At 41.6% G+C, this 26455-nt stretch overlaps 1 protein-coding gene across 11 annotated transcripts in view; it reads right to left on the minus strand.

Annotated features, from left to right (window-relative positions):
* Window positions 1-26455, minus strand: part of DTNA (dystrobrevin alpha) — a 352112-nt gene that overhangs the window by 26587 nt on the left and 299070 nt on the right. For 8 of the 11 annotated variants that reach the window (XM_084780878.1, XM_084780875.1, XM_084780876.1 and 5 more), the window contains 6 exons: window positions 22066-22143; window positions 21380-21472; window positions 12517-12604; window positions 11927-12024; window positions 8357-8470; window positions 1580-1676 (listed from right to left, as the gene is read on the minus strand). In XM_084780878.1, the coding sequence (XP_084637004.1) occupies window positions 1580-1676; window positions 8357-8470; window positions 11927-12024; window positions 12517-12604; window positions 21380-21472; window positions 22066-22143 (568 nt within the window). The remainder of the gene's footprint in view (window positions 1-1579; window positions 1677-8356; window positions 8471-11926; window positions 12025-12516; window positions 12605-21379; window positions 21473-22065; window positions 22144-26455) is intronic. The other 3 variants (XM_084780882.1, XM_084780873.1, XM_084780879.1) reach the window with 2 other exon arrangements.

Here is a 26455-nt window from a genome sequence, read left to right on the forward strand (position 1 = left end):
GGCCTTTGCCACCCCTGTCACTTTAGTTCCAAGCCTATTTAGATATTTGATTCAACAGACTCATTCCTTCCCTCCTTTTGTCTGACCTGTCTGCTTGTCCTAGTACTTGTATGTCTTGGTACAAAGTCTGTGTTCAGTTGGGAGGGCTTGCTCCCGTGAGGCTGCTGGTCAGTAGGCTTCTATCTCATTGCTATAGTGGAAGAGGCACGGGGTCACCAGCAGAGAGATTTGTCAAAATTTCCTGCCATTCAGGGGAAGGGCAAGATGGGGTCAGGTCTTTTCATCTGACATTTTTTTTTCAAAGGGAAGCAGAAAAGAGATTTTCTGTTGCATCAAATGAGACAATAGGCTAGAAACAGCAGCAGGTTACCAACGATCTAGTCTTACCACAGACAGAACCAACCCCAACCAACCCGCCCCCGAGTTCTATACTTCTTATGTCTAACACACTAGAAAGTACATTTGGTTGAGTAACAACAAAGCATTTTCCAAATCAATTATTAAAGAAGGGACTGATGGCCAACACTGTTGGCTAAGTTCTAAAACGGAGCAAAGAAAACTAATGGTAGAAATGTAGCAAGTACAGTGTCAATGACAGAAAGCTCTACAAAATTGTCTTTAAAAAGAATTTAAACAAAGAAAGAAAGAGGAAGCAAGGAAAGAGAAGGGGGAGTTTGGGAGAAGGAGAAAGTAAAGGAAAAGAAAGCAACAGAGATACCACACACTCGGGTGGTAGGGAGGGATGGAAAATGGACGGACTGAAAGGCAGCCTGAAATTCTTGTCCCGCAGGGAATGCATACGGACATTTCATCTGTGGACAAGCATCCTATCAGAAGTCCCAGCTGCTGCCTTTGGCACCTGGCAGTTCTTGTTTGTATTGGTTCCCACTTGTTTCCCTCAGACCAGATGACCATGGAGTACTGACACTGCTACTGCCCTAAGTGGCCGTGTGTCCATCTGCCTGTCAACGTGGAAATCAATTAAGATGTACTGGCAACAGAAACAAGGCCTCATTCAAGGAGGGTGCTCCTTCCCATCAAATAACACTGCCCTCGGCAGGACTTCTACCATTTACTACTTCTCCCTCAGAAGAGAGAGGAAATATCCCACTTACATTTTGCACCTGAGACCCATGGAAGTCATGTGACTTGTTAGAGCCGTACAAATGCAATAAAATATTTACTATTATTGCCAAGACGTGTTAAGTCACTATTTCTTAATATCCTGAGTTATACATTAGTCTCTGTTCAATCTAGACTGATATTGATAAATTGATTAATTGATAAAAAGCACTTATAAACAAATCCAGTTTTGTAACTTTCAAGGGCACAAAGAGACTCAATATGAGCAAAGGGTTTGCCTTATGGTCCTTAGCAGCCTAATTCCAGGAAGTGGGTGAGAATGAGACATATCACTGACCGACTGCTACCGTTTCTCGGGCCTAAAACGTAGTTCCATATTTGGGTCTGCAACATTCTGGGAGGAAATCGCATGTCGTAATTGGAAAAGCAACTGGTATGTAAATAGTTGCAAGACACCACAATTGTAGGTCAGAACCATCGCTTTGAAATGCCTTACCTTCAGCAGCTTCATGAGACCTTCCAACTGCACCATCAGCTCTCTCCGGCTTTCCTGGAGAGCAGACATCCTCTGTTCTAGCTCGTCCTTGCGCTGTCTGAGAGAAAAGACGCCACCGCTATCAGAAAACCATTCAGGTGGAGCTAATTCTACTTCCTGATTTTGTGGGTGTGTCCTGGGCCGTCTCTAAGAGGGCGTGTCTAGACTTTTGATAATGTTTCCAGGTACATACCTGTCTTCAAATGGGCAAAGGGTTTCAGTGTGAGGGGCGCTTTTATTTGAGAGAAGCCGCACTAAGTTTAAGCAGGATGGAAATCTCTTTTGGCATTTCCAGTGCTTTGCTTACGATCTGGCCAGCTTTGGTCTGTACTATTGGCTTCAGAAATCAAACAAAAAGGGCCAGCCCTACAAATCTTCACAGTCCAAAGCAATTACTATACATTCATATAAAATTTACCGTGGCCTTTGGAAATCTGATGTATGGATGCGATTTAACATCTGTTCTAGCATGGATGCAATCAGTGCCCTTCTGAGGTGAAATAGTAATGGCCATACTGGTTATGCATTCTCAACTATTTGGTTTGGGCTTGGTTTCATGAAGGGAAGTCAGGATAACTGACTTCCCACGTACTTGCTCTGTAACTGAAAACGATGACTAAGGCTTGTGTTTGTTTTACATAACTTCTATTAAACAGTCAGCAGTTTATTAACCTGCACTCTATAATTTTTGTTGACATTAAGAGGCATGAAAAAAGATCCCTAAAAGGGGTGGAAATGAAACAGCAGGAAAAGAAATATTAGCTAAGCCTCAGGGGTCCAGACTTGTAATCTCAGGCACCTGGGAGGTTGAGACAGGAGGATCACAAACTCAAGGCTGCCTGGGGTACAGTGTGGGTCCAAGGCCAGGCTGGGTAAGCTAGTCAAACCTTGTCTCACGGTGAGAGTAAAAAGAGGGCTTGGGTTGCAGCTTAGTGGGAAAGCACTTGCCTAGCAAGCTGAAACTTTTATGCTCAGTTTCCAGGACTGCAAAAATAACATAAAACATGAGACCGGAGAGTTGGACCAGTTACAAACGCACTTGTTTCACTTCCAGAGGACCTGGGTTCAATTCCAGCACCCACATTATGCCTCAAAACCACATGAAACTACAGTGCCTAGGGATGGAATACACCCTATTGACTTCTGCAGGCACTGTAAACATGTAGTACATACATGCAGGTGAACACCCATGTGTGCAAAATAAAATAAAACTAAATAAAATTAACAAATATAAAACACGAAACATAAATATTAAGCAACAAAATAATGCTTTATATTTGTGACATATATGCATATTTTCAAACTGAAATCAGCTTCATTATTTCATGATAATTAATGAGCAAATTATATATATATATAAAACTTAAAGTATATATGTAATATATATATAATATATTGTAAATATATTGTATATATTCTGTAGGTTTCATCTCATTCCAATGTATCCTTCAGTGACACACACATGGACTGTTCTTCTTTAGCCTTTTCAGCACACAGTAGTCTCTGGACATTTACAGTAGGACTTGGGACAAGAGTTGGCAATATTTCTGATTTACACTTAGTTTTCACCTCATGATATCTCTATAATTTTTGTCACAGAATCCTATCGAGAAGGTCAGTGAATAATTCTACTATTGTACGTAAGAAATATTAAGAGAGGCATGTAAGACCTTAGAAAAAATGAACCAGCATACACACACACACACACACACACACACACACACACACACACACAATTTAAAGCTATATATTTTCCTTGTCCCCAAAGGGGTCTTTTGCTCAGATGGAAATATCAGAGCTTATGTTTTACAAACGCCTGGATTCCTTAGAAACATGCGTCTCAATGGCACAGACGCCACACCATGCTCGCTTCTAGCTGGGTCTGTGAAATAAAATAACTGACAGTGTGAGGGATATCACAGTAAGTTAGGCTGTGATGTATTGGGTTGAAAGACATTTATTTATAGGTGGACAGGTTAGGAACACTTTAAATCTGCTTTTATATAGACATTCTTTACAATGAGTCAAAAGTATAAAATATCTCAACCTTTGCTACACATATATAATAACACACATGCACATGTCTGTGCATCATGTGTATGCCTGGTGCCCTGGAGGCCAGGAGAAGCCATTGGATCCCCTGGAACTGTAGTTACAGACGATTGTGAGCCATGATGTAGGTGCTGGGAATTGAACCCAGGTCTGCTGGATGAGCAGCCAGTGCTCTTAACTGCTGAGCCACCTCTCCAGCCTCTTTTTTTTTTTTTTTTTTTGACACAGTGATTGACTCCTTAACTAGTTCTTCTTTAACTTCTTTTTCTGAATCCAGAGGAAGGGAAACATCACAAGTTATAGGCAGCTTATTTTGTTTGCTGCCTCCTTGGGCAGAAGCTTTCTAATTTTGTGGCTTTCAAATTATTCCAAAGTATCCTTCAGTGACACACACAAAGACTGTTTTTCTTTAGCCTTGTCAGCACACAGCAGTCTCCGGACATTTACAGTAGGGCTTGGGACAAGAGTTGGTAACTTACACTTAGTTTTCACCTCATGATGGCCCTATAATTTTGGGCTACAAGAATCTATTGAGAAGGTCAGTGAAGAATTTTACTATTGTAGGTAAGAAATTTTAGGAGAGGCATTTAAAACCTTAGAAAAAGGGAACTAGGATTAACTTAGCATTAGCCAACATAAATCAGTGTTATTGTACATTCACATTATAATAGTAATCTTGAAAACATGGAATTTAACTCTATTTAAGTAATTTAATAATGCCTTTGTTCAGTCTTCTATCCAACTGTTTAGAGCAACAGTCATCAAATCTGTGGTATGGCTTCCATGTCCAAGGTGGTCAAACAACATAAAGACTGAATAATGATTTTGATTTTCTTCTGCTAAGTGTATGCATCTCTAGATTAGTGCTTTTAGAAAAAGATTTATTTAGTTATTTTGCATACAGTATACACCTGCAGGCCAGAAGAGGCATTAGATCTCATTATAGATGGTTGTGAGCCACCATGTGGTTGCTGGGAATTGAACCCAGGACCTCTGGAAGAGCAGGCAGTGCTCTTAACCTCTGAGCTATCTCTCCAGCCCTAAATTAATGCTTGTTATTCTGAAATTCTGTGTGGTTATTTTTAATTTAGTGTCTATGTGTTGTAATCTATTTTCTTTTATGATAGTATTAGGCCAATAATATCTTAATATGAATTAAATATGAGATAATAACATATATCCACAGTAACTTCCTGAATATGATTGGACCATGGTTATAAGAGAAAATGATATTCTTAGGAAGCATATTCATGCATTTTTAGTGGTTTAGGGCCATGATGTATGCCACATTTATTTAACACTAGAGAATCTCAGTTTCCACATTTATAAAAGGAGCAAATAATAGAGCCTTTCTCTTAGGCTTGTTATTGAGTTTAGTGGCAGAGCATATTCGGAGCTTAGCATCCAATATGAGTCAGGTGATGAACACACAGGAAGTGCCTGGTCATAACCACATCTGCTCTGCAAGTGTGCCTTTCAGTCTCCTTGGTGCTTAAGTAAAAAGGGAAGCGTAATCAATTAGAAAGGCCATCTGATCTTAAGATAAAAACAAAGTTGAGCATTAATTAAAGCAAGTCCATGATTCCGTGTTTTCTCAAGAAAAGTTCTGGAAGGGTAGAGAAGCAAAGACGCAGTACGGGCTCCCGTGAGTGCTGTTCATTGCTGCCAGTTGTGTCCAAAGTAACTTTGGGAGAGCTCATTGTCTTAGAGCCCTCTTGACAGTCTGAAATAACAAGACTAAAAGGCAGATTTCCCAGGTTTTCTTGATTTAAATCTGGCTGTCAGTGTATCTGTGTAATCTCCAAATTCTGGAAATGCTTAGCACAGAGAAAGAAGAGGAACCTTGTAGGAACCAGGCCCGACTGGGCTGCCTGCCTGTCTTGCTGTTTCATGTCCTGTTTCTAGCAGCTTCCATGTCTGTGTTTATCTTGGTTAGCTAGTCATGTTTACTGCTCTGAGAACGCGCCCCTCCCTTCCTCAAGACTTTGTCCTCCTGTGTGCGATCACCTCTTGAGGGATTTCACCTGGGAGGAGGATTCCTGTTTGGCTGCCTATAAGAAGGCTCTTTGGAACTCTGGAACAACGGATAATAAAATTCTGCTGTGGCTGCTGCTCTCTTAGCACGAAGGACCCGTTGTGTTATTGTGTGTGTGTGTGCGTGTGTGCGCATGAGTTAAATCTGCAGCACCTGGCATGTGTGGCAAGTGCACAAATATCTAGAGAACCAGCCTTCGAGAGAGGACAGCTCTTCCTTTAGGAGAAAGAACTGTATAAAATATGGAGGGGGCGGACTCTGGGCAGCTGGGCACCAGCCGACAGGGAGTGGCAGCAACAAAGATGCTGATGGTGGTTCCAGACTCCTTAGGAAGTAAGGCTTAATGCTCAGCTGAGGTCATAGGACGGCGGTTAGAACTGTCCCTGTTCCATGATGGCTCCATCAGGGACGGGAAACTATCAATTGGAACAACATTGTCAGTGACCCAGGCTCATGCCACCATCTTCCCGGTCTGTCCTTCACATGGAACAGAACACTCCGAGAAGCAAATGCTATACAGGAGGGGCATCAAAAATGATTATGAGAATTCCTTCCCCAATCCCTCCTATAAAGAATATGATGGCCAGTGGAGGAGAGGTGAATGGGCATTTCAGGCAGCCGCAAGGTGCTACTCTGATGCTGGCGGACCAATGAGCATCCTACCTCCATGTTCGCTTATTCTGTCCTATGTCTTTGAACATTAGCTTTAACCTTGAACCTTAAATTGTGGAGGCTCTCCATGATGCAGTTTGGCAAAAGACATGTCAAGCAGTCATTTGCTTTAAAAAGATATTCTATGAAGATTATAAAAAAAATCATCATCGAGCCAGATGTGATGGCGCACACCTTTAATCCCAGCACTTGGGAGGCAGAGGCAGGTGGATCTCTGTGAGTTTGAGGCCAGCCTGGTCTACAAAGCGAGTCCAGGACAGCCAAGGCTACACAGAGAAACCCTGTCTCGGAAAAAAAAAACCCAAAAAGACAAAATTGTGATTAATATTTAAGAGTACAAGGCATCCCTCTACATAAAGCAGCATCTGAAAGTTCTGCTAATCTCCTTTCAAGTCAGGCCTTTGACATGTCTGCTCTAGTGATAGCGATGGGAGAGGCAAGGCTTGCACCTGGGCCAGGTAGGCTGCAGCGCTTCTCTGGTCCTCACGTGTCTGAAGAGCTGATCTCGGCTGGGACCCCAAGAAGCATCTGTGGGTACGCATGCAACAGGAGCTTAACAACAGCGGCAGGCAGGAGGCACCTCTTGAGTTTAGTCTCGGTTTGGAGGGAGGGAAGAGGCGCCTGACTCATAGCAACTGTTGCTCACAGAGTTAGAGGGACACGTGGAGGAGACGCAACCCAGAGACCAAAGACTGAGAGCGTGTAATCCCTCTAGAGGTGAAGACCAATGCGATCTGCATTGAGAGAACTGACTTCTCCTCTGTTTTCTCCATCAATACACCAGAATCCTTGTCACATCCAAGGCATGGCGCTGTCAGTTTCATGAGAGGAACCTATGATAATATCTGCACTTTGCAGCATAGAAGTGGTGGGAAAGCTGCAGCCACTTAGCTTTCTGCACCGGAAGAGAGCAGTCATGACCTTCCAAACCAAATGTCCTGAGGTGACAGATTACACAATTTGAGGCTTCCCACCAAAGGAAGAACAGAGAGGTGTGGCAGCTGTTTTAAAGGCGGTTCTGGGGGAGTCAGCCCCCAGGCCTCACAGGTGCTGCATGAGTTCGTCCAGTGAGCTGACTAGGTCACTTTAATAAAAAATTGAGACAAGGTCCATTACGTTACCCAGGCTAGTCTTGAACTCATGACCCTCTGCCTCAGCATCTTCACTGGCTGGGGTTACAGGCCTGTACCACCCAAGTAGGACTCTTTTGAAGACATGATTTAGAGAAAACCAGATTCTGGCTTGTGGCCTATATATAAAGCTTTCAATTTAGAAACCAGGGATGTTTATTTAGCGGGATATGTGTTTGGTGTTAGTCTACACACATTTTGATAGAGCAAATGACTAAAAACAGCCAAATGAAACATTTTTTCCTAGTGAAGAGATTTTGCTTTTGATCTAACGCACACTGTCCTTTCCTCTTTGTCTAGTTAAAAAAAAAAAGAAAGAAAAAAAAAGAAAAAGAAAAGAAAAGAAAAAGAAAAAGGATAGTCTCTTAAAATTGCCCAAATCTCAGTGATCAAGTGTGTTTTTAGGGAAAAACAAAGACCAGCAGCTACAATGGGGTCAGGACTGTGTGCTGGCCAGCTGCTGCCAGACAGTCTTAAAAAGCTCAAACATGGGGTGGGGCGTGGGGGCGGCTCAGAACTTGTCACACAAGCACGAGAGCTAGATTTCATATCCCCTGCCCTCACACAAATGCCAGAGAAGCACAGTGCAACCCTTGTAATCTCAATACTCTTTGGGCAGAGGCAGGAGATCCTTGGAGCAAGCTGACTAGGCACACCAGCCACATCAGGGAAACATAAGGCTGGGAGTAATGGAAGATTCTGGACTGTTCACCTCAGGCTTCTACCTATGCACCCCTAAACATGTATACATGCATGCGTGCACACAGACCCTTCCATGGGATGCATTAAAAACAAAACAGATCTTAAACATTTACATTCCTCGGGGACATTTAGGCGTCCTTCCCTTACCTGAGGAGCCGGAGTTCTGCCAGCAAGGTGGGGTTCTGTTGAGCCTTCTCTGGCGTGGGCTGTGAAGCTTGCTCATGTTCCACCCGAAGTCTCTGGATCTCTTGTAAGATTTCTCTTGGGGGAGAGGAGGAGGAGGGTAAGAACCAGCGTCAGTGGCCTCCCAGGATACCGACTAAGAATACACCAGGCCGGAAGAGCAGAGAGAAGTGGGCTTGTCTGTGGTTAAGAGCACAGCTGACCTTCCTCACCCGGGGATGGCCTGCAGCCATCTCTGTTGGGATGAAGGAGCGCAAGGCCCACTCCATCTCTAGCACATTGGAACCATGCAGGTCGTGTAGCGTGTAGCTGAATGTTATCCCTAGGGCCTCTGCTCTCTCCAGTAAGTCATGTGCTGCTGCTGCGGTCACAGGTCCAGCATCGGTGAGTGCAGCATTTGCTATCTCCCATTATTTATGATCACACTCTGACACCATCAAATTCCCATGAATACAAAATGAGATGTGCTTGGAGTGAGAAGAAAGTAAAAGAGATGCTCATTGAACAAAAATAAATATCCTTATTTTCTTACTGAGAAAAATTTTCTTACTGAAATTATCAGAGAAATCTCAATATTATGATTGTTTTTTTAAAAAAAAACTTTACATCTTCAGTTTTAATAACAAATCACAAAGAAGGCAGCCTTACAAGGAAAAGCTTTTTAAAAGGATTCATTGTGATTAATTCTGTGACACAGAGTGCTATTGGTAGAAGTTCTGCCAGGCAGTGAGGTATGTCAGACTATTAGTGATGCCAGGCTGCCCTCCATATGGGGGAATATTAGGCCGGCCATCAGTGACATGCAACTGTGCAAACCAAGTTATATGTGAGTATATTTGAGGCCACTGGGTATGATTAGCAGTGATATACTCCTGTGCATTCTGGATGTGTCAGGCCTGTATGACAGCAGGATACATGGAGAAAGAAGAACAGATTTGTTGAGCAAGTTGGGGGTGGGCTGGGGAGGGGTGGGGTGGCTTTCCATGTTTCAGAAATGTAAACAGACATAAAAGTGTCCATTATATGGAGTAATATAATAGCGTGATACATTTTTACACTGAGCAATAATTAAATTAGGCTAATGAACATTTTTTCTTCTTCTTGGGAGTATTAGATTTCCCTGAGTCAGGTAATGGGTACCAAAATACAGACAGTACAGGACAAGTTGGAATACCCAATAACACAGCAGGGTAGTTATAGTTTTGAACAATGATTTGAGAATTGAGAGGCCAGTCTACCTTTCCTGGGTATGGTGAGAAGTTTGGACGACTGCAATGGCTGTTAACCATTCTTTGCTTTCTCCCTGGTGATCTAGGTAGACATATTTCTTTAAAGGATTTTTTTTTGGTGGAAACTCATCTTCCATATAAAAGAGAGGAGGGAGCCACTGAAGTTATAGAAAGGGTAGGTCCATGTGCTCTTAGCTTTTTCCCCCTCCTTCTTCTGCCACTCTTCAGGGTTCCTAGGGTGCCAGAAAGCTGAGCCCCCAAATAAGTGTGTGTGCAGGAGTAGGGCTGCTGGGTTAAGAGGGGTGAGTTCAGGATGGATGAGCTGTTCCTCAGGATGGGGCAGAGGATTTTAGGAATCTTCATGCTCAAGGGCAGGATGACGCTCTCCTCTCCTCCTCCCCTCTCCCCTCCCCTCCTCTCCTCTCCTCTCCTTTATTCCCCTCCCCTTCTCTCCCCTCCCCCTCCCCTCCCCTCCCCTCCTGTCCTCCTTTCTTCTCCCCTTCTCTTCTCTCCCCCCTCACTGCTCTCCTTTCCTTTATTCCTCTGCTCCCCTTGTCTTCTCTCCCCCCTCACCGCTCCCCACTCCTCTGTGCTCTCCTCTCCCCCACCCCTTCCCTTTCCTCCCCCCAGGTTTATAAGCTTGTGCTTAGGGGTGCACAATGCAATAACATCCAGAAACAAGCAGTAAAATGGTGTCAATGCACAGCCCAGGTAGTTAAAGTGACCAGTTTCCTTCTTTCCCACCACAGCATCAAATGTGATGTCAGCCTAAGAATGGGGTGAGGAATTAAGACATTTTGTGTTGTTCCAAGGACTATAGACCGTGCAAGTTGTTCCCATGATGCACTTACTCAGAACTTAGTTTACCTAGCGCCTACAATTTTAGGCACACTCTTGGGCCCATGCAGGCTTTGTCATAACCTCTGTTCTTAGAGAATTTTTATTTTATTCATGGAAAGTGGGGTTAAAATAAGACATAGAGGAATAAATAAGATTACTACAGACATTGAGGTCACACACACATATATGTACACACACAAAACAACACATCTACACACACTTACACACGTGCATACACACATTCACATGGACACACACACACATGCATGATGTATAGACACATACTCACACACATGCTCACACACAGAAAAGTCATGTACACATACATGCTCAAACACATCACACTATACAACACAAGCACTCATGCACACATAGACACAAAGACACATAAATCACACATGCACACCCATGGACACACACAAATCACACACATATACACAGATGGCACACGCACACACAGGTGTTCAAGCACACACATGTTTGCACAATAACACACACACACAAACCACATACATATGCACACACACTGAACATACACACACATACATGTGCACATGCACAAATACGTGCACACACATACTTGCATACTCCCATATAAATACATTCAGGCATGCATGTGTACACACTCGTACAGAAATCACACACATGAACATGCGCATTCATGAACAGATACACAGAAATCACACACACATGCACACACTCAAGTCACACACACATAGACACACACATGGGAAGTAATGTTAGGGCGTGATGAGGAGCTATGCCGCAGAACTCCATGTGAAAGCTTTCCAGGCTGAAGGAGCAATATTAGGAAGAAAGAAAAAAAAAAAGCTACACGGTGCCAGAGTGTGATGGTCAGGAGAATTGACACCTTGCATGTCGTGGTGACAAGAGAGGGGTTTAATCCAGTTGCCATGGAAAATCAGGAGGGTTTTGTCTTGGAAAAAATATGATGTGACTTATGTTTCAAAAAGGTTGGTTGGGAGCTGGTGGTGGGGACGAAGTGGGCAGCTTTGGGGAGGGGCTGCGGAGTTCGTATCTGCAGGATTCCTCTGTGCTGAGCAGAAATGAGACCTGCTGATGCAGAGCTATTTGGATTGAACGTGGGATGATGGCGGAGCTGCCCTCAGTGTTTCTTTAGCCTTGTAGGAGATTTCTCACTCATCCCTGAGCAACAGAGACACGTTCCTCTGTGTGCCCAGGAAGATCCCCCTGAACTACAGCCTGCCAAGAAAACCATGGAAAAGGAAACGAGACAGTCCAGAGGGGTATCTTCAATCTTGTTGATGTTTCTGAAATATTCACACACCACCCACACAGGCAAACACAGAGGCGTGCGTGCACACTCACACCCCCTCACACCACACAGGCACAACTCCAGAAGCCATCTTCAGAGACTGAAGATGGCTTAAACAGGCACGTGAGTAAATCCCAAAGACTTAAGGGCCATGTCCCCAGGCCCTACCTGTTCTTGTTTTCGAGCTCTGCAATCAGCTGCCTTTGCTGTTTATTTGCATCAATGGTGAAGGAGATGTCAGGGGCAGTCCGCTGCTGCGTTGGCTGCTGTAAAACATGTAGTTGACACTATTTAATGTTAGGAATGTGAACACACCTGTAACATGAGAATCATGGGCTATGCAGACAAGGATGAAGGAAGCATTCCATTGGGGATGGGTGGGCAAGAGCAGAAAATCAAATAGCTATCTCTTCGGAAAGTGAACTGTTCTACAGATCTGAAATATACCCACACAATGGAGAGCCAACATCCCTTCCGCAGGGTCTCAGCTGTGGAAATAAGATTGGGTAAAGTGGAGGTGTGTGGGGCTTCCAATTGGGAGTATCACACCACTGTAGAAGTTTTTTTCCTTTGTCCATCATATTGCTAGAGCGAGGAATGCGTTACCGAGGCACAGTAATTATAGCAACAAAGATAAGAACAATAAAAAGGCAACACTTTTCTTAATTAGCACCAGGCATTCTGATAACAATGGACTAGGGGCATTTGAAACTCAAGGGCCACGGAGGACAACAGGCGGATCCCTTCCTTCTACTTACAGGTGAGGAGGACTCTGCTGCCAGCCGTGCGGCGTACCTGGCGATCAGCCTGTGTTCTTCATCAAGCCGGTTTGAACTCTCAAGCATACTATAGGGAGCAAAGTACACAGGATACTTTCAGGTCACTGGGAGAGACTGGTGTATTCCTATCACCGCTGTGGCTTTGGCCATTTCACTGCCAAATATTTTTTTTTTTTAATTTGAGTAGCTTATTCAGATTACATCTCATTTGTTATCCCCTCACTTGTATCTTCCCATTCCCTTCTCCCTCCCTTCTTCACCATATTCCCCTCCCTTAGGTCTGTGACAGAAGGGGACCTCTTCCCCCACCACATGGTCGCAGCCTGTCAGGTCTCATCCTGGTAGCCTGCTTACCCTTCCTCTGGGTACCACCAAGCCTCCTCACCAATGGGGAGTGGTCAAATAGGGACTGCCAAATATTTTCAAGCTCCCCAAATGTCTCTTAGATTAATGATATTCAACTTGGGCTCATGTGTGGCTGGCAAGGTCAAAAATAGGTCCTCTGCCCAGTCAGTCCGGTCATCTTATTAAGAAAGCTCCAATGAGAAGTGACGCGACTTTTCTGATGTCTCAGATATAAGACTACTTTCTCTTTAATTTAATTTGATTGCTTTTAATGTTTTTAAATTTTCTTTTCACAAATAATTCGTGTCAAAAAGTGACAACGTCAGAAAATAGGGAAGTAGGGGAGAGGGCAAAGACCAGCTGTATTGGTGTTGATTCAGTGATTCCTGCCTGCTGGCACTCACGTCCTTACGTAATCTCCTCCCTTCCCTGTGGCCTGCACTCACTAACTTCCATTTAACGAACAGAAGAGGGCAGAGGAATAGAAAATCACTTCTAATATATAGTTTAAAAAGAGTGTGGCTTCCATTTTGGGTGTTCTATCTCTTGGGAGTTCTAGTCTCTTATGATAATTTTCTTGAGGGAAATTGGGTCACATGTCATAAATCTGTAAGTATGATGAGGGGCCAAACCAACCAGGAGCCATGAGAATGAATCCCTACTGGGTTGAGGCTGCAGTTGATCCCAGAGCAAGAGAGGACAGCTGGACCATCACCCCAGAAACATTCTTGAGTCAAAAGCATCTTGTTAAGCCAAGCCCAGATTCCTTCATGAAACCGTGAGATGATGTTCGGTGCTTTAATTGGCTAATCTCTAGGGTAATATGTTACATTGCAAGGGATGGCTTATACGGCTGTCAATAGTGCCACCTCCCAGACAACCCATGTCTTTTATTTGCTTCCAAAGACACAGGATTAAGTGGTGGCTCCCAATGGCATGGATAGAAAATATTTAGTGGCTCCTATCAAATTATAGAGACTGCTCACACAAAAATAAGGCTGCCCGAGTCCCTGAAAATTAATGCAAACACAAGTACTATGGACCATATCATAAAACACCATCTTCTAAAACTTTTAACATATGGCTACATTTTGTGTGATGTTAAGAAAAGTTCAGTGAGACACACTAACAACACCAATCGTGTTAACAGATTAAACTTGGTTTGTTTTTAATCCGTTATTATGATGTGTCTATGCTTAGAAACTGTTTCTCATTCCGAAGCGTATTTATGTCATTCTCCACTGACCCTTCCACTTTTATTTTTAAAATAAAAATAGTAAGAACCAGAGAGATTGTTCAGCGGTTAAGAGCACTGGCTACTCTCCCAGAGGTCTCAGATTTAATTCTCTGTATTCACATGACATCCATAACCATGTATAACTCCAGTTCCAGGGGACTTGATGCCCATTTCTGACCTCTGGAAACACACACACACACACACACACACACACACACACACACACACACACACACACACACACTACACAGACATACATGCAGGCAAAACACTCATATACATAAAACAAATAAATAAAAATGAAATAATAATGAAATCATGATAGCTTATGAAAACACTCACTTCTAGGCCAGTATCACTAAGAGTTTTCCATTGTGAAGACTCAGATTCATAAAGTCATACATAATTGTTCTACACATATATTTACATATAAAGATAATGTATAACATGGTGTCTTAAAACTTCATTTTAAAGTGAGAAGATGAGTGGATTTTTTCATGTCTACTAAGCCAGGATCTTGTTCCTGTTTTGTTGGGTTTGTCCTTGTAACATTCTTGCCTGTGCATCTGGAACATCCTCCACGGCTCTTGCCTCTGACGATGTCTATATCCCTCACACCTGCCAACCCTAGCTGCTTCCATCTTGAGCGGCTCCATTCCAGGCTTAGCCCTTTTCTGTGGACTACCGCAAGTAAGCAATCCTGAATTCTCCAATTCACCAGTCCCTCTCTACCCACAGGAAGAGTCTTTTCTTCTTGATGGTTCAACTGAGGTAATAAGAGATGCAATAGGGGGTCCAGTCGGCATACTTTCTAGAACACACCATGTGCTAAAAATATTAACACCTACATTATCTTGTCTCTTGGTAACTTCATGAGTCACATTAATGATTCTTGTCTCTTTAAAAATCTCAGCCACTATCTGAACCATCCAGAGCAGGGCATCTCACACTTTATAGTCTAAACCTGCAGTTTCTAAACCCTCTAGTGAGGTTGGTGGGGCTCGCTGAGGTTTGAGGGTATAATCTGAGAATCTGAGTTTCTGATGAAGTTTCAGAAGATTATGTTCATCATCTGAAAAGATTATATTCATGGTCTATATCTTTAGCAGAAAGATCTAAAAATTTAAATAGAACATCTGTAAAAAGAAATAAGGACCATGTCTAAACCACATAAATATACATTTGGTGAGCATTTAACTGATATTCACATAACTGCTGGGTACTTTACAGACATTTTCTTGAGACAAGAAAATTCTAGAATACAGAACTCACATGATATTTAATATCAAGCCCAAAGTCGACTGAACATAAAATTTAATAGAATAAGCCAGATTTATTTGTGAAAAGTGGATTCTTGAAAGTAGATGTATATCTTTATAAAGCAATGTCTACATTACGAAGGGTTTAAGATGGCCCACATTTCATATTAAAACTTCAAGAGAAAGGGAAAGTTACACTGCCTTTGCTTTAGACAGTTGCCTAACCTAGTAAGAGACCATTTAGTTTGATTTGAACATGCCTGTCATTGCTGGTTGGTATGTTAGAGAGTAACTGCCCAATTGATATGGTTTGTGCAGGTTCAGGTACCCAGTGCTCTGAGCTGAGAGATCAGCTATCTGAGGGCTCGAAAGTGACTTTGTCATGAACACCTTCTAGAGCTTTGATAAATATGTAATGAAAAACCTTGATAAAAGACTTCATGGTAAACATATTTTTTATTATGACTGACCTGCAAGCAAATAAAGTATGAAGGTTATATAAAAAGGCCTCCTGGCAATGTAAGCCACAGAGATATGAGATCCTGTTTTATAAGTTATAACTTATATTCCATGCCTCTCTTCCCCCAACGAGCTGTAAATGAGCACTGGTGTGATGCGAACAAATGATTTGTGAGCCGATGTGAGCCTTTCAAGATGTCCAAATTACACAGGCGAATGGGACATTCCTCTGATAAATTCCATTATTTCAAGACCACAGGTATATATAGTTGAAAATAAATGACCAATAACCTGTAAATTATTAAAATAAATACCAACCCCAGCACTTTCTCTAGCACTAACTGTTCATTTGAGGACTCTAAAGTCTGCAGCCTAGAAGGCCACGGCATGCTGAAAGGGGTACTGCGCTCTGTTGGCTGCTTTTGTAATGAGGGGAACTGTTTCTGTGAAAGCTCTTTGGTGCCCACCTTAAAGGCACGGCCAGTGTTCTTACGTGGGATTCCAGGTGACACCCAGACGGGTCAAGGCTTAGCAAATTGAGGTTTTGCAAAGATTTCTGGGAACTCAGGTTTGTCTCATTTCTTTGATTCTTTTTGAGGTGGGCAGGGCAGATTTGACTTCCAGGGTGGAACATGATGCAACAGAAGGCAGTAGAATAAGGCAGTATAAATTCTTCCATGTTCTCTCTGAATGGCCCTTTCTTTTCTATTTGTTTGAATAAAGACAGTGCAGATTAATTTTCAGGTTATCAAGTCTGATGTGTTACTCTTCTGTTAAAATTAAATAGCTAACTACCAAGAAGAGACTTGATACCCTATGAGCATATACAGGGGGAGGAGGTCCCCCTCAGTCACAGTCGTAGGGGAGGGGAGTAAGGGGAAAATGGGAGGGAGGGAGGAATGGGAGGATACAAGGGATGGGATAACCATTGAGATGTAATATGAATAAATTAATAAAATAACATTAAAAAAATAAATAGCTAATGCAGTGGTTCTCAACCTTCCTAATTGCTGTGCCCCTTTAATACAGTTCCTCGTGGTGTGCTGAATGCCCCCTCCAACTATCAAATTGTTTTGTAGTTACTTTATAATGGTAATTTTCTACATTTATGAACTGTAATGTAAATATCTGTGTTTTCTGATGGCCTTAGGTGACCCTGTGGAAGAGTTGTTTGCCCCCCAAAATAGTAGTGACCCACAGGCTGACTGACAACTGCTGAGCTAATGGAAGGCTCACACAAGAAGGTATTATTTGTTAGCTCATAAGTGGAAGATTTAAAAAAAAGGTGTGTTTGAGTGTGTGCATGTGTATGTGTGTATGTGTGTGTGTCTGTATATATGTATGTGGTGTGTGTTCACATGTACGCCACAGCCCACATGTGGAGATCACAAGACAATAGGTGGAAGTCAGATTTCTCCCATCATGTGGACTCCTGGGATCAAAGTCAGACCATGGAGCCTGGTGGCAAGTACCTGCTGAACTATCTCACCAGTCTGCAAGGTTGTTGTTGTTTTTAAATCAGATTATATCCTATATTTTATAGGTGGATGAGAATATATGTTGTCGATAGACAATGCCGTCCAAGAAATGGGAAGACATCAGAGAGTTGAGTTGAGTGACTAAAGAGTGGGGAGGGAAAGAGCTGTCTTGACATTTATTATCAGGACTCTTGAGTGAGTTGTTTGCAAGGAAAAGGCAGGAACCCAGGAAACAATATTACTAGGTCACACAGTATACAGTGTTACAGTGGCTTCTCTTAAGAAAGTTTTCACCATGCCAGGTGGTGGTGGCGGCACACACCTTTAATCCCAGCACTCGGGAGGCAGAGGCAGGTCGATCGCTGTGAGTTCGAGGCCAGCCTAGTCTACAAAGTGAGTCCAGGACAGCCAGGGCTACACAGAGAAACCCTGTCTCAAAAAACAAAAAACCAACCCCCCCAAAAAATTCACCTTAACCTTACAACCTGAGAAGTTAAAATAAAATTACACTTTCAATCAAATTTTAGCCTACACATTAAAAATACAAACACATAAGGTAAGTGGATTAAAGATTGAAGTATGTTATGGAGTAAATTGCATTTTCTTCTGAATTTATTCATTATAACCCCAGTACCCCACTAACTTTAGACTGTGACTATCTTTGTAGACAAGGCCTTTAAAGCAATACCTACAGTTACATGAAATTCATAAGCCATAGGTGCTAATTCAACATGTCTGGTGCCCTTTAAGAAGTTTCCTGTAGATGTAAATAAACAAGAAGTGGCATCCCAATTTTTTAAAATTTCTTTTTCTTTTCTTTTTTTTAATAGCAAGATTGAATTCTTGTGTACTTTGAGTAGCTACATTTTTTCTTTGGTCAAATGTTTGTGTTCTTTTCCTTGTGATGCCTTTTGGAATTGTTTTGTTTTTCATATTAACATACACAATCTCTTTATATAATAAAATTGTTTAACTGAAAAAAAAGAAGTTTCCACATTATAAGATATAGAACTATTTGATTTTACTGTTTTTTTTTTTTTGAGACAAAGTCTTATGGATCCTAGACTGGTTTCAAACCCACTGACCGGTTAAGTATGACCTTGAACCTCTGGTCTTTCTGCCTCCGTTCCCAGGGGAGTTAAGATTACGAGTCTATGCCACTATGTCTACTTGTGTGACACTGGGGTAAAACTTGGGGATGTGTGCACACTAGGCAAGCATTCCACCAGCTGAGTGACATCACCAGCCCCGGGGGACAATTTTAAATAAGATGGACTACAAATTCACTTAACAATAAGGCTGCTCATTATACAATATACAATTGCTTCTACTTGAGAATAGGAACAGACAATTTTAACCTAGTTACAGGAGATCGAGAATCTAAGCAAGAGACAGCAACTGATTGTGACAGCAAATGACACTCTATAGCCTTTAGCTGTTTCCCTTCCTCCCTTACAGAGTCTGGAGAAGCATTCTAGATGGAATAGTAGGCGTACAGATGGAATCTAGATTTGTTTTAGTCTTTTGTTCTGCCTCCTCGAGATATTTCCACAAATCACCAGTAAGCCCAGATAATTGATAAGCTTTCGAGAGGTGTCAGTGTGTTCCCTAGTGAGACGCTCTCTTCCCTCATTGGAGAAGGCCCTTACAGATAGATGTGCAGTGTTAGGTCAATCAGAAAGACAACATGTACTTTCACTGAGCTGCTAAGGACTTGTTTGGCTTACCTTATATTAGAACCACCTGCAGCATAAGTGTTTCTTTAACTTGGAAGCAGAGTATTTATAAACAAGCCAGTTTCACCTTGTGTTAAGTAGTTAGAATCGGGTAACTCACGTCTCACAAAGGGTGACAAGAGGATGAGCTTCTCTGTCAGAGAGCCTGTGTGCAAGCCCTCGCCAGCAGTCAGTCCTGGAGCACTCTTTGCATATTACATTAGGCCCACATTTTCTTATTGGTAAAATGGAAATAAGAATATTTAGCCTTCCAAAGATGCAAGTTAGATAGTGAGGTACTGCCAACAGACCTATAATTATTGAAACTATCTTATAAATTTAAGACTTATTACTATTTTGGCTGTTTTGTCTGTAAAAGAGATCAAAAAGAAAATTCTTGCCTATTTTAAATCTTAATATTATGATGAAATGAATCAAAATCAAAATCAAGGGTCTAATTCATAAAGGCTAACTAACATGTTAGCAGCTACTATGCTTATTGATAATGTATTAAGATTTTTGTTAAAAAATAAAAATCGTATGGTAAGAAATGCAGATTTGGTAACTAGACATGCGGAGGCTGTCAGCTCGGTGGAGTCTCTGTCTACAGAAGCTGTTGGAGGACACGAGTTGACAAAGGTTTGATAGCAAGCGATGTGTAGCACAGCGATTATGAAATGGGGTGGACAGGCTTTAAAATCTGTACGCTATAATCTGTGTAACTAGGGTGGGAGTTGAGGTAAACGCTCTAAAATGGTATCTTATTTATAAAAGGGAACGAGCACATTGACTCTGTGGACTTACTCTGAGGATCAGGAGAAGTCAGGTCCATGAAGTTTAGCTACTTGTTATCACGCATTTCAGCGTTGCGTCTTGCCCTACCTGATGGTCACGGGTTCTGGCTACACTGATGAGAGATCGTTCGTTGTCTCACCTCTGTTAATCAGGACAGGCATGAGATGCTAATTTCTTACTCAACACAAAGGAAAGGGAGAAAAATAGGAAAAGTCTGAAGATGCTGGAACTCCGCAAGGACATAAACAAACTGGAAGTAAGACGGAGGCAGCAGCTCTGAGAATCCACCTCATTCATCAGCCTTGAGGTCTGCTCCGTTTCCCAGCGCAAGCTTCTCCTTGCTTTTGCCAAGCAGATGTCAGCTGTCTTTGCGGGGCAGTTTTATGGTTTAAGGTGACCATCGAGTCAGTATAATTAATCACTTGAGCAGGGAAAATGATGGGAAGTGACAAACTCTGATCTTTGTTCTTCAAAGATGCCCTTGTTGCAACCTTCGTAAAGGAAAGGACAAAGGAATGCGATGGAAATGATTGGGGCATGCATAGAGCTTTTCCAGGTCAGGACAGGGCGACTTCAGCGTCGCTGTTTTCTCACTGGCTCTGTACTGGCGGTATTTGAAGACGACTTATAGGGGTTTTTTTTGTTGTTGTTGTTGTTGTTGTTTTGTTTTTTGTTTTTTGTTTTTAGCAATTCAGTATTAAGCTTCAATCTTTTAGTCACAGTGTGACACTGAGAGATCTTGTAAATAAGATTAAAGTAATAAGAATTAAAATGTTTTAAAGGATTTATTTGCTAAATAAGTTTGTGCAATAGTAGTTTAAGCTGAATTGAAACATACATACACTAAAATATAGTCTGCTTATACTTTTATTCAAATTTCAAATGAATATTATTAAAGTGATGACTTTAATCAACCTCCAGTGTCAGGATTAAAATAGAGAAAAACTTTGCAAATGCTTTATCTTAATACTAGAGCTGTGCAAATGCTGGGTTTACCTAAACTCAGCTTCACGGCGTCTGTGACTTGACAGCAGCTTTCATCATGATGGCTACATTTGTTCGTGAGAGAACCATTGCTCCCAGGTTATCGTCGTTAAATGTTTTCTCTCTTATGATCACATAGTTTTCCCTATTTTTTGCTCCTATAAGAAATGCATCGTTTCCTCAGATCAGTGGAGACCTCCGCACCCTTGAAGTTAGAACCACCTCCATTGTGTAATCACAGGACACTTGGACTAGAACCTTCTAGCAGGCCTGTGGTGCCTGTGATTACTAGGTGGTAATAGAGCCACTGAGCTTGTCCACAACAGGTTCCACTTTAGCTGAGACAAAGCAAGGGTGAGTGCTCCGAGATACAGTGGTGACAAATACCCAGGACAACACTTCAAAGGACTTGGGTAGTTGACCTAGGTGGAAAGTTCCTGGTTCCCCTCTGCCTTGCAGTGTCTTAGCTCCTGGCTAAGACTGCTATGTCAGTGACCCAGGCTGTTCCCCTCTGCAGGGGCAGGCTAGCGGCCAGGCTTAACCATGACGTGTTAACCATGATGCACTAACCATGGCGGGTTGTTCCGGAGCATGTTGACATACAACCCAATGAGAACGTGTTCGTCAGCTAGCCTGTCTGCCACGTTCAGGCTGTACTGTATCCTAAAACAGGGTAGGAGGAAAGAAGAATTAAGAGAGGTGACAGAAATGAGCAGATACAGTAGGGGTGAGTTTATGGTAGGAAAACCACGGCAATAAAGGGAGACTATATGTGATGTCTACGAAAAACAAAACAAAACAAAACAAAACAACAACAACAACAACAACAACAACAACAAACCCAAGCAAAACCCAGGCAAGGAAATCCACAACTTCATTCTGCTAACTTTCAAAACACTAAGTAACTTTTTAGGAAAAAAAAAAAAAGCTTTGCGTTCTTTGACCACAAAGTCCAAGGAAACTTTCTGCACAAAAAAGATAGAAAAACTCATTACAGCAGAAATTAACTATATTCTGGAAAATTGGGTTAGCGATATAAAATTAAAATAAAATAAAAGAAAAAAAAGGGAAGTGGAGAAAGTAACAACACAAGTGTGTCCACTTGGAATAACAACTTGGTGCTATTAGTGAGTTATAAGGCGGCTGCTGTTCCACCATGGCAAATGGTCTTCCACATGCAAGCCATTTACAAGAAAAGAAGCTCCATCTTTAGTTGAGTTAGTTCGGGATCCCAGCACACTCGGGCTTGAACTTACCCTTTGCCCTTCAGAAAGGCTGGAGCAGCCCTAGCCAGCATTTTGCTCTGTTCTACTTCACTGTCCTTGGGAGGAGAGCTGGTTAATAAGATGGGAAAGCCAAGAACAGCGTAAACACGGCGACGCATCGAGAACAGAAGCCGGCGTCAGAAACTCCCTAGTCTAGACCCACACTCTATGTGGGCAGATGGCTTAGGATTTTAAAATGCTCAAGGTATTTCTACACTTTGATAGAGTTTATCGAAGGGACGAAACCTAGCTGAGAGCCATAACCACTACCGTGACGTCATACTTGACCTCTGCTATTTGCTAAATGAGGAATACGTATAGCACACGGGTAGCCATCAAGAGCATCCATCTCCCGTCTATTTCAGTGCATGATGGGAACATCCTAATACTTCATGAAGTGCTGTTGGCATCTAGATGCCTCTCGAGAAGTTCGCATCTAGGCTGGAGAGACAGCTGAGCTGTTAAAAAGCATGGCCAGCTTCTTCAGAGGACCCACGTTTGGTTCCAAACACCCACGGCAGGTGGCTCACAGCCATCAGTGACTCCAGGTCTGGGAGGATCACCAGCACACAGGTGAACATGCTCACACATGGGCACACGCCCATCCATATAACTAAAGAGAAAATAAATCTGTTAATAGAGAAGGTTGTTTTTCTGGTGGCTAAGTTCTTGGGTCATCTTTCGAAAATAAACTTGAGCATTGCCTATAGACGGCAGCCATACCAGAGCTGCGTTTCAATGTTCTCAACGATGTTAGTTATCTGCTCTTGGCTATGAAGCTACGGAGAAAAATTTCAGATAAAAAGAAATACATTTTGGAGCAATTTTTAATAATGCTGACATTTCTAGTGTGAATATTAGTAGATATCCAACAAGTTGATTAAAGTAACTTAACATTTTACATTTATTAAGAGGAAAATTTTTGTTTAGTAATTTAAATGATAGTTTTAAAGATTTAAATATGGTTTTTTACTAAAGGCCAACATTTGCAATGTAATCTATATAAGAGTGTGCTTAAAACTAACCAATACACTATGAATGTAACATGAATATAATTCCTGATTGTTAGGTGGTTCTTCTTACACTATATAGTTTATTTTATATATGTACAATAATATATACGTATATGTAAAAAATATTATTAAAATAATTTAAAAACTGAGTCCCCACATTTGTGGGAAATACAAAATTAAACTGTCTTTGCTTACAAGAGTAATTTCAGACTGTGTTTAAAAGATTCACTTTTAGAATTGATATTTTATCTGCATGTATGTCTATGCACCACATTCATACATTAGCCTTAAGGCCAGAAGAGGGGTTTGGGTCCCCGTCCCTGGGGTTACAGGTGGCTGTGAGCCACCACGTGGGTGTGGGAACCAAGCTCCAGTCCTCTGCAGGAGCAGCAAATCCTCTAACTACTGACCCATCTCTCTTGCCACCTGACTACTCTAAACACAAGTACTTAACAATTGGTATCTATACCATGAGATGTCACAAATTTCTAGGAAGTTCTAAGTTACAACTGCATCATATATGTATGTCACATATATATCATAGGCATGAATTGATCCGTTATTACAAAACAATGAAAACAATGAAAAATGTACATATTTTTAAAGATTGTATCACAAAGTATCATTCTTTCAGACTGAAATCTAAAACCTCAGCCACTTATGACTATCACATCAGAATTATGTACGTTACACATAGGATGGAATTTTGTGGTTTACAGGACTATATACTAAGGATTTCTTGAACAGTAATGTATCTGCTACATTTAAATCAGATTTGACTCACTAAGAGTCCAGCAGATAGCCATGCATGCTGAAGTTATGATGTTGCCACTCAGCTGCTAGGAAAGCACCCGTTACATTAAGTACTGATGTGTTTAAAAAGGACAACTATACATACATAAAACCAACTTTAAAGATAAATCAGAGGAGAGGGTAGAACGTGATGTTTTGGTGCATATGCATATTGTGAAATGATTAAATCAAACTAATCAGCATAGGTATCACTTCGCATATTTACGTTGTATGCTTGTAATATTTAAGATCTGCTCCTCCAGCAACATTGAAGTAGGCAGTACATTATTATTGATTGTCACCATGCCCATGACAGGTCATTGAGACTTTAAAGCTGATGCATTAGATCAATGTTCTAGGAGGACCTGGTTTCCCTATGGTCCTAATGATATTTTTCAGGATATTGGTCTTTGTCCTCTAAGATGGGAGCTTCCCGTCATGGCCAATAGCCACCGTGACTCATGGAAGTTGGTGTTTACTGTAACGTCCCATCATTCCACCAAAACAGCTCTCTAAACTTGTCCCCTGAAGCAACTCTGTATGCATTCCTTACCAAATAACGACTGTTTTCTTCCTTCTTCTCAGTGTTTCCCCAACCCTTTCCTCTAGCTGAATTGCAGGTATATCTGCTACAGAATCGATCTCAGATGTCCAGAAAACCGTTCATGACACTGAGAGAGATATCAGTGACTCCTCCTCCACATCTCTGCCTCTGAATGTTTCCTTGCTCATGGAATATCCAAAATTATACCAATATCTCCTTAAACCAAGGAACTATTAGGCTTGCTAAGTTATTCAGGTGTATCTTCTGATGACGAACGCAAGATTAAAACAAAGTCTCAGGAGAGACAAGGTACTAATGGGTTTTGGAGGATCAAATATTTTCAAAATATTTCACATACAGTTAAAGCTCCTCTGTTAATTTTGAAGGTTGACAGTTGACAACCTTTAATGAGAGCATTTCTGAGAAGTCTTAAGGTGAAATTCCACATAAATACTTGTTGGACTTTGCTGAAACCTCAAATTTGTGTTTTATAATAACTCTGCTTATGTTGGGGGCGCTCCATTAAGCCCCGATCAAGGAAATTTGTTTTTCTCTTAATGAACATAGCACCAAAGGATTGCATTTGACCTTATGGAATGTGGAATATTTATTACTACAGTGGTTAAAAGGGAGATAATCTTTTAAACCATCGTATTTTCTTTAAAAAGCACAAATCTAATTTTATTAATTCTTAAATAACTGACAGGCTGAAGAATGCTTGTAAAATAAGCTCCTTCGTCAAGTCAATTTCAATAGTGAGAAGCTGCTTCTTATCAAATTTATTCAATATTGATGAGGTCATCAAGCTGACTTAAACTCAATAATTAGAATCTTCTTATCACTTTAGTGAAGAGAAAGTTTCTTAAAACATCCGAGTTTTCATTCCTATGACTCAACTGCTCAGATCTGAAATATAAAATGCTGGTTTATGCAAATCAAAATTATGTATAAAAATAGGGTAGCGTACCACCAGGAAGTTTAGCTGTCCATGGGGCTGGAGAAATAGCTCAGTAGTTACGAGCTTTTACTGCTCCGGCAGACAACCTGGGCTTAACACGCACGTAGTAGCTCCCAACAGACTGCACTTCCCAAGGATCTGATGCCCTCCCTTTGCCTCCATGGGCATCTGCAAGCACTTGATGCATACAAACTCACACAGGCACATGCACATTCACATGAAAAAAATTATAAATGAACACACTTTAAAACGAGGAACTTGACTACCCATCAGTTTAGGCTGGCATAAACAGTAAGCCATCTCAAATCAGCATTGCAGAAGACGTTCTGAGGTCAGTCTTGCTGGACCTCATATGTTATGTTTTTCCTTAATATCATCAAGTTGTATTGATTGTATGTTTGTCAAGAGAATCTATAGTGAAGTCTTCTGTGTAAGGAACATGCTCAAACACTAAGGATCCTGATAAGAGAAGAAAGGTCAGTGACGTGGGACAACCATGGTTTTAATGATGTGCCAACATGTTTCTATGGAAATCAGAACTTTGGTTGAAGATTGTGTTAATTCTAGCTTATAAATGACTTGAAATAGAGATTACCTACAGAGTGTAGTTATTGTATTCGTAGAATTTCATGCAATGTGCACTGAAATAGTGAAGGTCCTGAGGAAACCATCAAGGTGATGCCCTGAATTTGCCAGGTTTTGTTACTGGAGATGGCTGAGATCTAACCTTAGACAAACGTCAGCCATGGGGGAGCTTTGCCTCTCAGAAGCAGAGGCTGAACTTGTTACCCACATGGATGCCTATAATATGGTTTGACCCTTTTAAATCAGATTAAGGGTTGGCCCTTAAGGGAAGAATCTTTGGGTGAGCAGAAATGTTTGAGAAGAATAAAAGCAGACACAGGGAATTAGTTCATTTTTTTTTTGCTTTTTTTCTTTTTTTTGACTGAAAACATGAGGCAGAAAACAAAATGACCAACAAGGCAGGCAAGGAAAATATCATGGAAAGGCTATCCTGCTGGGAAAAGGCAGGACTTGGGAGGTGGTTGGGGTGAGTCTGTGGGTGCCCTTCTC

The sequence above is a fragment of the Acomys minous genome, assembly GCF_964271855.1.
Source record: "Acomys minous genome assembly, chromosome: 4".
NCBI classification, from domain to species: domain Eukaryota; kingdom Metazoa; phylum Chordata; class Mammalia; order Rodentia; family Muridae; genus Acomys; species Acomys minous.